This window comes from Gymnoscopelus microlampas (genome assembly GCF_963454915.1).
Source record: "Gymnoscopelus microlampas genome assembly, chromosome: 8".
Lineage (NCBI taxonomy): Eukaryota > Metazoa > Chordata > Actinopteri > Myctophiformes > Myctophidae > Gymnoscopelus > Gymnoscopelus microlampas.
This window is the reverse complement of record NC_139945.1, coordinates 49,966,528-49,982,317: the sequence shown is the minus strand read 5'-3', so window position 1 is coordinate 49,982,317 and position 15,790 is coordinate 49,966,528. Positions and strand designations below refer to the sequence as shown.

Here is a 15,790-nt window from a genome sequence, read left to right as displayed (position 1 = left end):
GTCCTGTGGGGAAACATCTATACATACAAACACCACATGCTGGCCACAGGGCATCATCGTAGGCATTCCAACCAATAGAGCCACCAAAAGAACAGGACATCCAACAAATCGGCACCATAGCACCAGGCAGGAAACATAACTCATGCAACCACACATACAAGTACAGTATGTGTTCACTCAGTGCCACGAGCCCGAGTCCCATCACCAACAACAACCTGAACATGACCCATTGCCTGAGGGTCCCAAAGAGCAAGAATCCCATTTCTTTAACCCATTCAACCCGGGAACGCGTCTGTGTCATTTTAGATTTTAGCTATAAACATTATTTTATACTTTGGGTTATACAAACATAGCAGATATACAAGCTCATAGCGCGGCACCTGCCGCACTATAAGCTTGTACATTTGTAGATGCGTTCCCGGATTGAATGGGTTAACGTCTCTCATTGTCAACTCCATGCTGCTAAGCACAAGGAAGGTGGACAGGAACCTCTTGGAAGAGGTGACGAAGGCCTCAAATAACAGTAACTCCAGGGAGTAGGAGTGCGCAGACTGGAGAACATGCGATACTGATCCTCCACAGGTCAGAACATTCACAAGGGGGAAAAAAAGAGACTGATGGAACAAAACGCAGGACCTTTCAATCAGAAAGAATAAAAGATGAACAGAAATCACACAGCAGGAAGAACGAGTGACAAGCCAGTAATGGAGAGGGTTTTAACAGAGAGGAAGTATAAGAGCGAATGTCGGGGTGAGATGAGACGAGGACAGACAGACACGGTAAATAATAGATGAAAACAGAACGAGTCCCACTCCCAGAACACGCTGCTGGTCCGCTGGTCTACCTGCAGGGCTTTCCTTCACACTGCGACGGCCGGGCGACTCTGCAGCATCGCAGACACGTCAAGGAAGGGACAAATCCACAGCAGACAGACAAGAAAGACAGACACACATACGGACAGACATGACCACAAACAAGGCTTTTTTTAAACGAGAAGTCGAAGGGTGCCAATGCAGCTTCTGAACTGTGTGGAACAAGTGACTGCCTCCCAACTGAGATAAAACACACTTTTTCTAAAATGGACAGCAGTCCAGCACTCAGGGCTCTCTGTACTGTACAACAGCCTGATGTCACACAGATGGTACAGCTCCATGGAGCGATGCTAAAGGAGGGTGCTGCTGTTACCTTTCTGCTGGAAGGCCAGCTGTCGTTTGTTCTCGATGTCCTGGAGGGTGGCCGCCAGGTTCCTCGGCAGGCTGCCGGTGCTGTTGGATACCAGCAGGGTGCTCTGCAAAGGAACACAGCACAGCACAGCTCATCAAGGTCAAATCTAGCTCCATTACGTTGGATTTGTTTTTGAACTCACTCCCCGCTGTGAGCGAAACTGGTCTTGAAGCAGAGGACTACAATTATTCTTCATAATGCATTAATATGTCAATAATTAGTTTCTGTTTATCCTGCGTAACTAATTTATTGTAGACCATAAAATTATTAAATACAATGAGGGAAAATGGTCTTGAAATTGATCCACTACTTTCAACGTATTTATTTTATAATATGCAACTATTGCACTATTGAAAGACGAATATTCACATTTTGGGGAAATAGTTGTAAACAGTAGATAATAATAATAATAATAAGATATGTTTATAGTATACTGTATACCCCTGTATAGCCCCTTTCCCACTGGCATGTAAACCCACTAATTCACTGGTAGATTTCCATGCTGGCGTCCTGTGGGACCAGGCACTGGTCTTGAATGCCGGGGTAATTGCACTCTGCAAATCTCCCAACTCCCACTCTGCAAATCTCCCAACTCCCTACCTTGTTAATTTCCATAACTTGTCTGCCACAGCGGGAATGTAAGCGTCTGATTTCCATAGTTTATGACGTTTTATTCTATGAAAAAAACTGTCCTATGAACAAAACTGCTGCAGCTTTGCCTGCTCTGAAGCCTCATCAAAAAGAATCAAAGCATGTAAATTAATATCATGAATAATTTGCATCCATTCAAACAAAACTGTGGAAAAAAATATTTTTAGAGAGAGAGGGAGGGACGTCTGCCTGCGAGTCTGCAGATGGATGCTATTGTTTCTTTTCGTCCCAAATACATATTTTATCATCCCCAAATATCTAGTCCCATGTGCTTTAGACACCTCTTGTAATGTAACGTAATTGGATAAATCTTCTGTTGATCGATTCATTGATCATTCGTTCAGTCACATTACACCCCTATTACAGTATACCCCCATTTCCATAGCCCAGAACATGTGACTTTGTAGAAATGTGTATATTTGGAAGTGTATGTACCTTGGAGGATGTGTTCCGCCCCAGTGTTGCTGCTCCATGCTGTATGGGGGAGGCTTTAGGCCGATGAACCGACTGTCCAGCATCGCTATCCAGCTTAGAGCGAAACACCTGACACAGTCAAAGGAACGTTTATGTTAGTTAGCAATAGAATATATAACATTGCAGACATGGACAATGGCTGTGAAATGTGTTCACATGGAGCAGGGACCTGGTAAGGTATTTGGTTAGAACAGTGTTTGAGAACGATGTGCCTAATTAGGACAATAATGTTTTAGAACAATGTACCTGGTTACGACAATGTTTTAAGACAATTGTGTACCTGGTTAGGACAATGTTTTAGAACAATGTACTTGATTAGGATAATGTTTTAGAACAATGTACCTGGTTAGGACAATGTTTTAGAACAATGTACCTGGTTAGGACAATGTATTAGAACAGTGTACCTGGTTAGGACAATGTATTAGAACAATGTACCTGGTTAGGATAATGTTTTAGAACAATGTATCTGGTTAGAAATTAAAAATATGATCTGACAAAGAAAAAAACTTCCTCTTGAGCAATAGTGAAGTGCAATATTGTGATTATACCACTTACCACAGTTTCATTATCAATAATGTACGATTGGATGTCACGGAAATAATGGCAAACTTTTTATTGTTTAGGTGAAGACTGTTCAACTAATCTGTTCATCAGTTTCATTGTCAGTCATTTGTCCTTATGACAAAGTCATAATTCATGTTTGCCCATTAGCAAACTGATTCTAGGTTATTGGGAGATATTTGCACTCAGAATGCATCTCAGGCAATCAAATAGTGAGGTCAGAAATAACTGTGGCATATATAATCAATAATACATGTTTTCTTGCATGGATTATGACCTATGCCTTCAACAAGAATGAATAACTGATCATTGTGGACTGCCTTCAGCTGATATACACAAGTTAGTTAACAGGCACAATAAAAGAAAATATCAAGTGTTGACACAAATATTGTGGATAATATCAGCCAACATACGTATTAGTCTGGCTCTGATATGGACCAGAAGTTAAGGCAGAGATAGCTTTCTCCATCTCATTATTAACCATATTATTTACTATGAATACAAATCATTTCAGTAGGACAACAGAGGAAGGACTGTAACAACAGTCTGCCTTCCTTAAGGAATGAATAACAAAGTAACCGAATGGATAGTCTGTAATTTTGCATGCATGCGCACACACACGCGCGCGCACACGCACACACACACACACACACACACACACACACACACACACACACACACACACACACACACACACACACACACACACACACACACACACACCTGGGACAGTCCCCTTTCATTGGGCAGCCCTTTAATCAGGTACTCACAGGTCTAATTACAGGCCTGACGTCATTATACTCTTTCCTTTACAGCACATATGCTACACAGTGTACACACACACACACACACACACACACACACACACACACACACACACACACACACACACACACACAACCAAGCTGTTGTCTGGGTGCTAGTTTCAGTGCAGAAGCAACAGGGACAGTAAACAGCAGGAAAAGGAAAGGAGAGGCCTCTCTACCTGCAGCCTGTGACCTGACAGACACTTAGCTGGGAGGGGAGGAGAGGGGCCGAGCAGACTGGCCTCCCCAGCAGACATCACCTCCTGGTACCAGTGCTCTAAATCTACCCTGGAGATGAGCGGCCTACTGCCCTCTGTCTGGTACTGAGGTACGCACCCAGCGCAGCAGAGCAGAACAGGGCAGGGCGGTGCAAAGAGTACAAGAAGAAAGACGAAAGGAGGAGGAAAAAGAAGGGAATAGAAGGGGAAAGAAAAGACAAAAGAGAACAGAAGAAAGATTAGTAAGCATTAAAAAAAGGAAGGAAGGTTGCATAGCTTTCATGGAAGCTACATTTACTCAACTTGTCTGCTCTCGAAGCCTCATGTACATCAAAAAGAATCAATCAACGCTTGTAAATTAACAACATGAATAATTTGCTTCCATTCAAACAAAATGATGAAATCAAAGGGGGGGGGCTCCCAAAGAGCCCTTTACACAAAGTTCATCACTGTCCATCATTCATTTACGTTCCACACACGTTTGAAAATAAATACAGTGTTCACTGAAAAAAATTGACTTGGGCATAATGTGGATTTTCAACTTCTGGACTGGCCTACAGAAAGATGCCAACACAAGAGCTCTCTATTCTGGTGCGTCCTGGTTAGCATACTGTAGCACCACCACAGTAACAGCACTGAGATGCACAAGAACAAAGCAAAGCACTGAGGGTCAAGGTTCACACACGCTAAGGCAAAGAGAGCTTGAAACCAGGCGTCAGGTGTTAAGACAGCCATTGGGGGAGGTGGACGGGAAGAAGGAGCAGGAGGAGGAGCACACACCTCCATAGAAAGAGAGAGAGAGGAGCCGTGCGGAGAGGAGATGCGGGGGAAGACAGGAGATGACTCCAGCGCTGCGGCGTGCGCGGGCTGACGCAGTGGTGAGGTGGGGGATGACTCCACCTTGGGCATCCCATACATCTGACTTAACTGGCCAACAGTCACATAGTCCTGTTAGCACACACACACACACACACACACACACACACACACACACACACACACACAGCAGCAGAAAGAGACATGGAGATGGTGAGACAGACACATCACGTCCCTGATGTGAAGCACGCTCCAAGACATGGGACATTAAGCTCATCTCCAACAATCTACCATACATTCACTTCTGTCCACAATAAAGGCAAACTTTCAGGACTTCTGGCCTGAATCCTATTGTTATATTGCGAGGTGGGCGTTTTGGAAAATCAAACATAAACCTTCCCAAAGCATTCGGAGTCTGGAAAACCGTGTCAACGGCTCCATCAGCTTATGAGATGTGTCGTACGTTTTATGTGGGTTGGCAGTTTTATGTCCGATTTTCTCCTCCTCCTCACAACAGAATGATAGGAGTCAGAATAAAGTAGGTGAAGTTGCCCTTCCATTGCCTTCCTTGTTCAGGGGGCTGAGTAAAGTTTCTTGTAGCAACACGTCATATAGTAGCAGTGAGAAAAGCTACTAATATGCAGTAAGCAAACGGTACACTTCCTGCTAAGCAGCCAACCAGTAGAGGGGGCAATGTGACATGAAAATGGAGGGATGTAGAGCAGTGGTTCTCAAAGTGGGGTCCGGGGACCCCCAGGGGTCCTTAAGGATGACCCCAGCAAAATGAGTCAATATCGCATCAAAATCAGTTTAACCACTTTAACTCTACATAGGCTATTTGAAAATAGCCAGTCTACATCCACAATGCGTCACATTGTGACGCATTGTGAGCCTTTGGGGTCTGTGGCCAAATTCATATTCATTTGGGGGGGCTTAACATGGAAAGGTTTGAGAACCACTGATGGAGAGAGAGAGAGAGAGAGAGAGAGAGAGAGAGAGAGAGAAAGAAAGAAAGAGAAAGAGAGAGCGAGAACAGACAGCAAAAAAAGTAAGAATTAAACAGTGAGAGAACAGACAGACAGAGCGATGGTACCTCGCGCGGCCCGGCATGCGAGGCGGGGTTGCTGTTGTCATGGTAACTGCCGCCATACATCTTATAGACATCTGAGAGCTTCAGGTACTCCTGAAGCGTGTCCGTACAACAACACAACACAGCACAATGTCAGGACAACACTCTACAGGACCAGCAGCAACAAGCCCACAGGCTCTCATGTTCAGACTGATATCAATAATTATGATCCACACTTTGGTCCACTTTCATTTGGATATCGTTGCTGTTGGGCGGAAACCTTATACAGTATGTCCAATCCCGTTACTTTCCAGGAAAAAAAAGAACCTGTGTTCCAATGGATCCAGTGTAGTTATTATTTAGTCACAAGCTCTTGTTGTTTCAAAAGTAGCGAAGATCGCGATCACTCTGCAATTTCATTTCATTTACGGGGGAAAACTGTAGATACAAGGTTTCTGCTCGACAGCAGCGATGTAATAACCAGCAGAGCTGAGGTTAAAACCAGAAGAGTAAAAGGATGTGAGGACTGAGTCACAACCGTAGATAACAATCCTCCTCATAGTATAGTGTCATATAAATAGATGTATGTGTTGGAGATCAAGTATGTTTGCAAGTGAAATGTTAGGTTCATATTAGGCCGGACTGTTGTGTTAACATGTTACTTCTGGTTTTGGTGCACGATGCACAGACGGCCGTCATCACATACCCAGACTACAAAACGAGCCGAGTCACTTCATCATCACATGCAAAGCCACCACACAGTGTCAGGACGCTGCGCAGGGTTCAAGCAAACAACACAGTGGGGGACAGGGCACTGAAAGAGCAACACCAGTGGGTGGTGTCTCTAGGGGATCCTCTGCGTTGCTTTGGGGGGGGGGGGGGGGGGGGGGGGTCCAAATGACCCTTATAGGCCTGTAATTCTGAGAGTGTACAAATGGAACCAAATGGGCCAATTTGGTTCCATTAACCCATTAAGACCTGAGGCCGCTTCTACAAAATGCCTTCTAAATCAGTAGTTCTCACACTTTCAAGATTTTTCAAAAATAGCAGATGTACAAGCTTGCGGTACGGCACAAAGTGACGCGCTGAGCTTGTACTGTATATCTGCTTTTTTTTATAGTCAACGCAAAAAAATCTAGAATGACACATATGCTTTCCTGGTTTTAACCCATTAAGACCTGGAACTGTATAATTTTTAGATTTGAGCTAAAAAGCATTATTTTACACTTTGGCTATTCAAAAATAGCAGATATACAAGCTCATACGAGCTTGTATATCTACGAGCTTGTAGATCTGCTATTTTTGAAAATGTGTGAAAATGTGTGCAAATCTTTGAAATATATATATTTTTAAAGCAAACATTTTTAACTCAAATCTTTGCTTCTGGGGGGTCCCTGGAACAACATATTTTGATGGGGGTCCGCGGGCAAATACATATAATTTTGGGGTTCCTTGACATGAAAAAGATTGAGCACCACTGATATAGAAACATAAGTTTTTCAGAATACTGTTGGGATTTAGGAGAATCGGCTTCAGGTCTCAATGGGTTAAAAAGGTAGAGAACAGCTGAGTTACACAACGCTGCTTAAACCATCTGATACAGTGAGGAGCAGGGGGTACAGGTGGGGGTTCAGTGCCTCGGAGTGAACGAGGAGGCGGGGTTACAGACACACAGACAGAAAGACAGCAGCTGTGGGTCGCCATGCGGTGAGCGTCAGTGGGGTTACCTCCGTGGGACTGCCGGGGTACGACTGACAGGAAGGAAAGGGGAGTAAGTCGGAAGAGGAGGCCTGGCAGAGGGAACGCTGGGAGGAGCGCACGTCCTCCGGCAGGTCAGCCTCGTTGACATGGCGCACATCCTGTTTCGACAGGTCAGGAGACCGGATTTACTCCCCTTGTCAAACTCGCGCGACCGCTATCCGCGACCTCTCAGCCCCCTCCCCCATAAGAATCAATGCAAATGTGAGTGAGGAAGTCAACAGCAGCTGTTATGCTTGCACACTCTATTCTGTATCATCACATGAAGTCAGGTTAGCACAGCATGACAAACACAGAGCTCTGGCATGTTTAAAGCCTTGGCGTAGAATTCAAAGTGTTTAGAGAAGTGTGTGCGTGTGTGTGTGTGTGTGTGTGTGTGTGTGTGTGTGTGTGTGTGTGTGTGTGTGTGTGTGTGTGTGTGTGTGTGTGTGTGTGTGTGTGTGTGTGTGTGTGTGTGTGTGTGTGTGTGTGAGTGAGTGAGTGAGTGAGTGAGTGAGTGAGTGAGTGAGTGAGTGAGTGAGTGAGTGAGTGAGTGAGAGAGAGAGAGAGAGAGAGATAGAGAGTCTGTCATCTCACCTCCTTCATGGTGGTGGAGTTCTTAGGAAAGCTCTTTCCACCTGTCAGGCTGAGGTATTTCTTCTCCAGGGCTGAAAGCCTCTCCTTCTCCTGCAACACACACACACACACACACACACACACACACACACACACACACACACACACACACACACACACACACACACACACACACACACACACACACACACACACACACACACACACACACACACACACACACACACACACACACACACACACACACACACTCATTATAACTCCAGAGCTCCATGGTTCACCTGATGACAACAAGAAACCTTTGAAGGTCAAAGGTTACGCTATTTAGCGCTAGCTTTCAGGTGAAAATACCTGGTCCAGTCTTTCAATATATTCACTTAAGTTTCAAAATATTCCTCAAATTCCTATTTTTTTCTTGTATAATGGCATCTTCAACCTCCAATGAAGTTAGGTGACCTGGCCTAGTAGGTATTTAAAGGTGCGTCTTTTTATGTTTCTTTGTCTGAGGAAGAGCTAGACGCCTGAAACGTAACGTTCGGTGGTAATAATAATAATAAATATAGCGATAATACGGGGCCGGGGAGAGAGAGAGAGAGAGACAGAGACAGAGACAGACAGACAGACAAGGATACTGGAGAGAGAGAGAGAGAGAGAGAGAGAGAGAGAGACAATGATACTGGAGAGAGAGAGAGACATGGATACTGGAGAGAGAGAGAGAGATAGAAACGGAATAGATTGGAGAGAGAGAGAGCGAGCCATGGAAACGGAATAGATTGAAGAGAGACATGGAAACGGAATAGATTGATGAGAGAGAGAGATGGAAACAGAATGGATTGATTGGACATCTCAACCTATTGCCATTAACAGGAATCGAACTCTCAACCTTCGGACTAATATGCTGCAACACTAGCTATAGTGCTATAGCTTTGTCCAGGCTGATGTTGTCTGTTGAAGATCATAAACTCTTGCCTTCTGTCATGAACCAAGCCAACACTAAGATCACTCGTTCACAAACCATTTGCCAATAGAGAAATTGTATGTCTCCTCGCAACCGAAAACAGTGAAAGCAGCCGATCTACAAGCTCAGAAACACGTTGCGTAGGATAACTTTTATTACAGTTTGTAAAAGTGACAGTTTCATGCTCATTGTCTGATATGACTTTAAGGTTGACATGTAAATCAGTGTGAATGCTAATGTGCACTTCATTGTCATCATCAATGTATGATTATTTGTCTAATTGTTTGTTTTTAATGTCACCTTTTCTTCAATAAAGCCCTGCCAACTACACCACATGGCCTGTTCCTTGGAGGAGTTGATGCAAAAAGGACTTTAGCTTGTTATTAATTCAGTTCCTACATGACACAATAGTATATGAGAAAAGTCATACTAAACTCGTACTGTGTCATAAAAAATGAAGTCATACAATACTTTAGTATAAATAAAATGCCATACAGTCCTGTCGTTAAAAAAATACTTTGTTCTTGTCAGCCTAAATTGTTCACAGCACAGCTATCTATTTTTATATTTAATTCTTGTGACAACCCTGGGGGTTGTCAGGGTGACTGGTGTGGTTGTCATGGTTACTAACCATGTGTCATGTGTGTCAGAATGATTGGAGGGCGGAGTGTGTCATCAGTGGAGATCTGGCCCACCTGGATTGTCCTCTATAAAGGAGGTGGCTGGACTTCATTCTTGTTCTCTCTCTCACCGTGAAGCTCACTGGGAGCACTCTAGCCTTTTGGATTTTCTTTGTTAAAGAACATCACTGTGGTAGAGGTTTGGGTTGTGTAGTTACCTTGTCATGATGTAACTCCAAAGGTGAACAAGAAATCTAAAATAATTGCTGTATACTAATTGAATAGAAATTGATCATTCAAAATATGCTCCTCATTGACATTGTACAGTGAAACGGCTCTCAAAGTCACTCTTTTAGCACGTAAACGAACACAAACAAAGCTGATTCAGTCAATATAGAACATCACCAAACCCAGTACCGTTTTTTTTTTAATATAAAAATGTCAACTTCCTGTTGATTTTACTATTTGAAGATCCAGATCCGTGGATCCAGTCCGAGTTCTTTTTGATAAAAAAAGCAAAATCAACAGGATGTTAGCATTTTAATTTAAAAAACAAACTGTACTGGGTTTGCTGATGTTCTCTATACAGTCTGAATCAACTTTATTTGCGTTCGTTTGTGCTAAAAGAGTGACTTTGAGAGCTGTTTCAGCCTACAATGTAATTCAATGAGGAGCATATTTTTTTATTATCAATGGAGCAATTATTTTAGATTTCTTGCCCACCTTTGGAGATGCATCATGGCAAGGTACTACACAACCCAAACCTCTACCAAAGTGGTCTTGCCCTTTAAGCACTGTTTAACCACCCCAGTATCTGTATTGTGGGTATAGCTTTAGCAGAAAATAGCCGATCGACAAGCTCACTGCGACACGTTGTGAGCTTGTCGATCGGCTATTTTCAGTCAAAACTTTCCTCATAACACAAAACAGAAAATACACTAGTATTGAGCCCTGAGGCTCACCGGTTACCCATATGGGGTTAAGTTAGTTTTAATAAAATAATTTAAACGTTCTTTGTTTGTGTGAGTTTCCTCATTTTATTACAAACTCAGCCGTTTGCAACACTCTTGGTTGGTTGTTGCAATAAATACATTACATTTAAGTGGTTGAATTTATGTAACTTGTTATCCCTGAGTCACTAGAATACCTCAAAACGAAGTATTAGTATATCGGCCTATAATTGATCATTGATTTGATTGATATGCTGCATGCCATGATTGTGAAGTGGTATTTTCTTAAACTTAATTCAGTTAATCATAGAGGATCTGTGGTCATAATACAGCACTGTTTGAGGAACTATAGTTGAAAACTTAAGACATATTTTTTAATGTCCAGTCCAAAGTGAGAACAATGTAGCCTACTTGATTTAACACCAAAACTGCTATAGTTTTGATCATCTGAAACTAAGGAATTTATAAATGACAAAAAGGGTATGAATTGTTATGACATTACGAAACATCTCTCTGTTTCCTTTCAATGAAAGTGTAAATCTGGGTTCAGACTCAGCCAGAGTAAACGTTTTCTAACAGATGGTTTTAAACAACCTAAATCTCAGTCGTGTCATAAGGAACCCTTTCCCTGATCATCAGAGGGTGTATCTAGTAGATCCAGTCATTCTGTCAGGGGTAGAGGTGTTTGCTGTGGATTTTCATCTTTTGACCTGTCACCTCTCGCTTTAACTTTAAATATAACCTCGAAATCCTAATTAATGTGAAAGGCATGGTGGTGCAAGAGTAAAGCATAGGCTTCACAAGCGGATGGTCGTGGGTTTGAATCTTGGTCAGGGAATATCTCCATTTTCGGTCTTTTTAAGGCGAGAACCATGGATGAAGCCCGCCTCCCTCCTCACGCCCTCTTTTAGCTCCGGTAGGAGAGGGAGGAGCATGGAGGGAGCCCACCTCCAGGGGGAGGAGCTTAATACATTTACATATTAATTAAAGATTTTTATTTTAGTATTTTTTGTGATTTTATGGCCACTGTTTTTTTTCACATGAATTTGTTTGAGACATTTTTTTATTGTTTTCTTTCATCACCAGTTTCAATTGACCACAGCTCCATTGTTTTATTACCCTTTTGTTTTTTATTTAGTAGTTGTTTTGAGTGAGCTTTGAACCTCGAACCTTTAGTTTGTGAACCTTTGATTTATCTCTTAAGCCACGCTGGCAAGGAAGGTACAATTGGGAACGTCATCCTTAACCCGCCTTTTAGAATTTAGATGGACAGTGAAAATGTTCTTCAGGAGCCTTGAACCCCAAACCTTCTACTTTCAGACCCTGTGTTTAACTCTTGAGCCAAGCTGGCCTGGAACACCGGCTTCGAATGCTATCAATGCATTGAATGGGAGATTATCACGTTTTATCAGACCATTGAATGGGCGAAGTAGGCGAGCTACCGTCTACCCCGCGATTTGTCAGACCATTCATTGGGCGTAATCAGGAGCTACTGACCTACCGACGGAGGCGGAGCAGTCCCCACAACAATATTTACGATTCTGTCCATATCGGTACATAACTCGAACGGCGCTGAGTAGGCACAGGCGAGGGTCGCACCGCTCCGGACGGCAACTCAGTCGCCTTAGCTCCTTCGGTGGCCCGTCGCGGGGCTCCACCTCGCCTGAGACTGCGCGCCTCCGTCATGGTCCGAAACCGAAACAACCAAAACCAAAACCGAAACTAAAGTATTTAAGTCATCTCCGTCGGTAGGTCAGTAGCTCCTGATTACGCCCACTGAATGGTCTGATAAATCGCGGGGTAGACGGTAGGTCGCCTACTTCGCCCATTCAATGGTCTGATAGAACGTGATAATCTCCCATTCTATGCATTGATAGCATCCGAATCAGGTGCCTGGAAAGTACAATTGGGAACGTCATCCTTAACCCGCCTTTTAGAATTTAGATGGACAGTGAAAATGTTCTTCAGGAGCCTTGAACCTCAAACCTTCTGCTTTCAGACCCTGTGTTTATCTCTTGAGCCACGCTGGCATGGAAGTTACAATTGGGAACGTCATCCTTAACCCGCCTTTTAGAAGTTAGATGGACAGTGAAAATGTGCTCCAGGAGCTTTGAACCCCAAAACTTCTGCTTTCAGACCCTGTGTTTATCTCTTGTGCCACACAGGTATGGATAATACGAAAGATAACGTAATACTTAAACCACCTTTTAGAAGTTAGATGGACAGTGAAAATGTGCTCCAGGAGTTTCGAACCTTAAACCTTCGGTTTATAAACCCCAGAGTTTTCTCTTGAGCCATGGTGGCATGAACCATGCAACTGAGAACATAATACTTAAACCACCTTTTCAGGATTGAGATGGACAATGAAAATGTTCTTTAGGAGCTTTGAACCTTAAACTCTTTGGTTCATAAACAGTGACACATCTCTTGAGCCACAGAGACATGAAACATTCTGATGAGAAGGAAATACTTATCCTTTTAGTATTTAGATGCACAGTGTATTTCTACATTAACTTCACCACTTAAACCCTCTATTCTTAGTAAAGTTGCAACTTTACTTTCCCGCTTGCCTTGTTACCATCTACACCAAATCTTTTCACAAAGAATTGTCAATCTACAAGCTCACAACACGTCGACACATTGTAAATCTTGACAAATGTTTGCCGCCAGAATAGGGATGCTGGGCCTTACTTCTCCCACCACTGCTGAAGAGCATACAAGACATTAGACAACTAAGAAACCCCAGTGGTGCAGTTAGAGCATACATGGGCAACTGGCGGCCCGGGGGCCACACGCGGCCCCCACCCTCACTTAAAGCGGCCCGCAGGTTAATATCAGAATACTGATATATTATTGATTTCAGCTGTTACAATTCCAAACATGCAAACATGACCCGCTCTTTATTTTCTTTGATTGACCATAATGATCAAGGTGTATGTTGGATTTGTCCCATTAATGGACATTTTGTTTTCTAGTTTCTGGAATGTGACCAAGTGTATGGATTATGCCTATGCATAGTAGTCAATAAGTGACCAAGTAGAAGAGAGACATTTTCCTCCCCTTATATGTTTGTAATTGTATGTTTTGTATGTTCGGTTTGTTTGTTATTAATGTGTTAGTCTTTTCTTTTCTGTGAATGTTTGTTTTCATGTTCTGAAAAATCCAATAAAAAATAAATAGAAAAAAAAAACCCAGTGAAAGCGGCCGATCTACAAGCTCACAAAACGTTGCTATCTGAAAAGTTGTGAGATTGTAGATCGGCTACTTTCACAATGAAGTACGTCATACATTGAAAAAACGTACTCTCAGATAAGCATTTCAGGTTATCTTTACCATTTGCAGGTTGGATATCTCAACCTATTGCCATTAACAGGAATCGAACTCTCAACCTTCGGACTAACAGGCTGCAACACTACCTATAGTGCTATAGCTTTGTCCAGGCTGATGTTGTCTGTTGAAGATCATAAACTCTTGCCTTCTGTCATGAACCAAGCCAACACTAAGATCACTCGTTCACAAACCATTTACCAATAGAGAAATTGTATGTCTCCTCGCAACCGAAAACAGTGAAAGCAGCCGATCTACAAGCTCAGAAACACGTTGCTATCTGAAAAGTTTTGAGATTGTAGATCGGCTATTTTCAGAAATGAAGTATGTCATACATTGAAAAAACATACTCTCAAATAAGCATTTCAGGTTATCTTTACCATTTGCACATGTATTCATTGATACAGTCATGTTGTTTGCAATTCAACTTAAATGGAGTCTGCATCAAGTGAGGCTTGAACTGGCGACCTTGAGATTGTGAGGCACTCATTTAAGGGAGACGCCATTGGACCATCAGACAAGGAACTGTGAAAAAGGAGATAACACAGATGATACAGTTTCACGCAAATAGCTGAAAAATCCTGGGTTTAAGTGTTTTTCAAACTGCTCAAAATTGCGGACAATCTAAGGGCGGAGCTTACTGGTCAAAGCGATAGATGTGTTCCTCATGAGTCAAGGCACAAGTGTAAGCAAGTTTCATGACTTTTGCCTGTTTAAAGTTTGCATTTTCAAAGAATTGCTATAGCGCCTCCCTTTGGCCAATTGGAGTGAGATTGGTTTCAGTGATATTTGGAATGACTCTCTACATTACTGCAACGTTTCAAAGAAATGTGAGTCTTGCATGTATGTGTTAGGGGCAGATGAATAATTTTCATAAAACTGCAATAGTTAAAATCTATTTCCTCCTGGGATTTTTGAGTAATCTGCACGAAACATTTTACACATGAACTTAAGACCTTTGCCGACAAAACAAAAGCGGCGGATTTTCCATAAGTGAAAAAATGCAGAAGTTATGAGCCAATGGCTGTTTTTCCTATAATTCAAAATGGTGGGCGATCTAAAGGTCAGAGGTCAAAAGTCAGACCACGAAAGTTGTCGGGCATGAAGAGACGCATGTGTGTATCGAAGTTTCATGCTTGTAGGTCAAACAGGGCATGAGTTGTACCTGTTCAAAGTTGGCACTTTCAATTGAGTGCTATAGCGCCACCCTTTGACGAATGAGTGTGAGAATTATTTCTTGATAGTTTTTCATGAGCATCTACCATATGGCCGAGTTTCGTAAAAAGCGTATGCACGGTTAAGCCAGAACTGCCATAAACAAGTATTTTTCAAACTGCTCAAAATTGCGGACAATCTAAGGGCGGAGCTTACTGGTCAAAGCGATACATGTGTTCCTCATGAGTCAAGGCAAAAGTGTAAGCAAGTTTCACGACTTTCGGCCAAATGAGGCAAGACTTATGCCTGTTTAAAGTTTGCATTAAAAAAAACTGCTATAGCGCCCCCCTTTGGCCAATTGGAGAAAGATTGGTTTCAGTGATATTTGGAATGTATGTGTTAGGGGCAGATGAATAATTGTCATAAAACTGCAATAGTTAAAACCTATGGATACATGGGACTTTTGAGCAATCTGCACGAAACGTTTAACACTTGAACTTTGGACCTCTGCCGACAACTTCTAGGCGGCGGAATTTCCATAAGTGAAAAAATGCAGAAGTTAGGAGCCAATGACTGTTTTTCATATAATTCAAAATGGTGGGAGATCTAAAGGTCAGAGGTCAAAAG

General features: G+C 42.6%; 1 protein-coding gene across 1 annotated transcript in view; it reads right to left on the bottom strand.

Annotated features, from left to right (window-relative positions):
• phldb1b (pleckstrin homology-like domain, family B, member 1b) overlaps positions 1-15,790 on the bottom strand; it is an 89,931-nt gene that overhangs the window by 11,655 nt on the left and 62,486 nt on the right. The window contains 7 exon segments of the mRNA XM_084064115.1: positions 845-883; positions 1,186-1,288; positions 2,311-2,418; positions 3,896-4,039; positions 4,715-4,882; positions 5,844-5,933; positions 8,154-8,243. Of these exon segments, the coding sequence (XP_083920241.1) occupies positions 845-883; positions 1,186-1,288; positions 2,311-2,418; positions 3,896-4,039; positions 4,715-4,882; positions 5,844-5,933; positions 8,154-8,243 (742 nt within the window).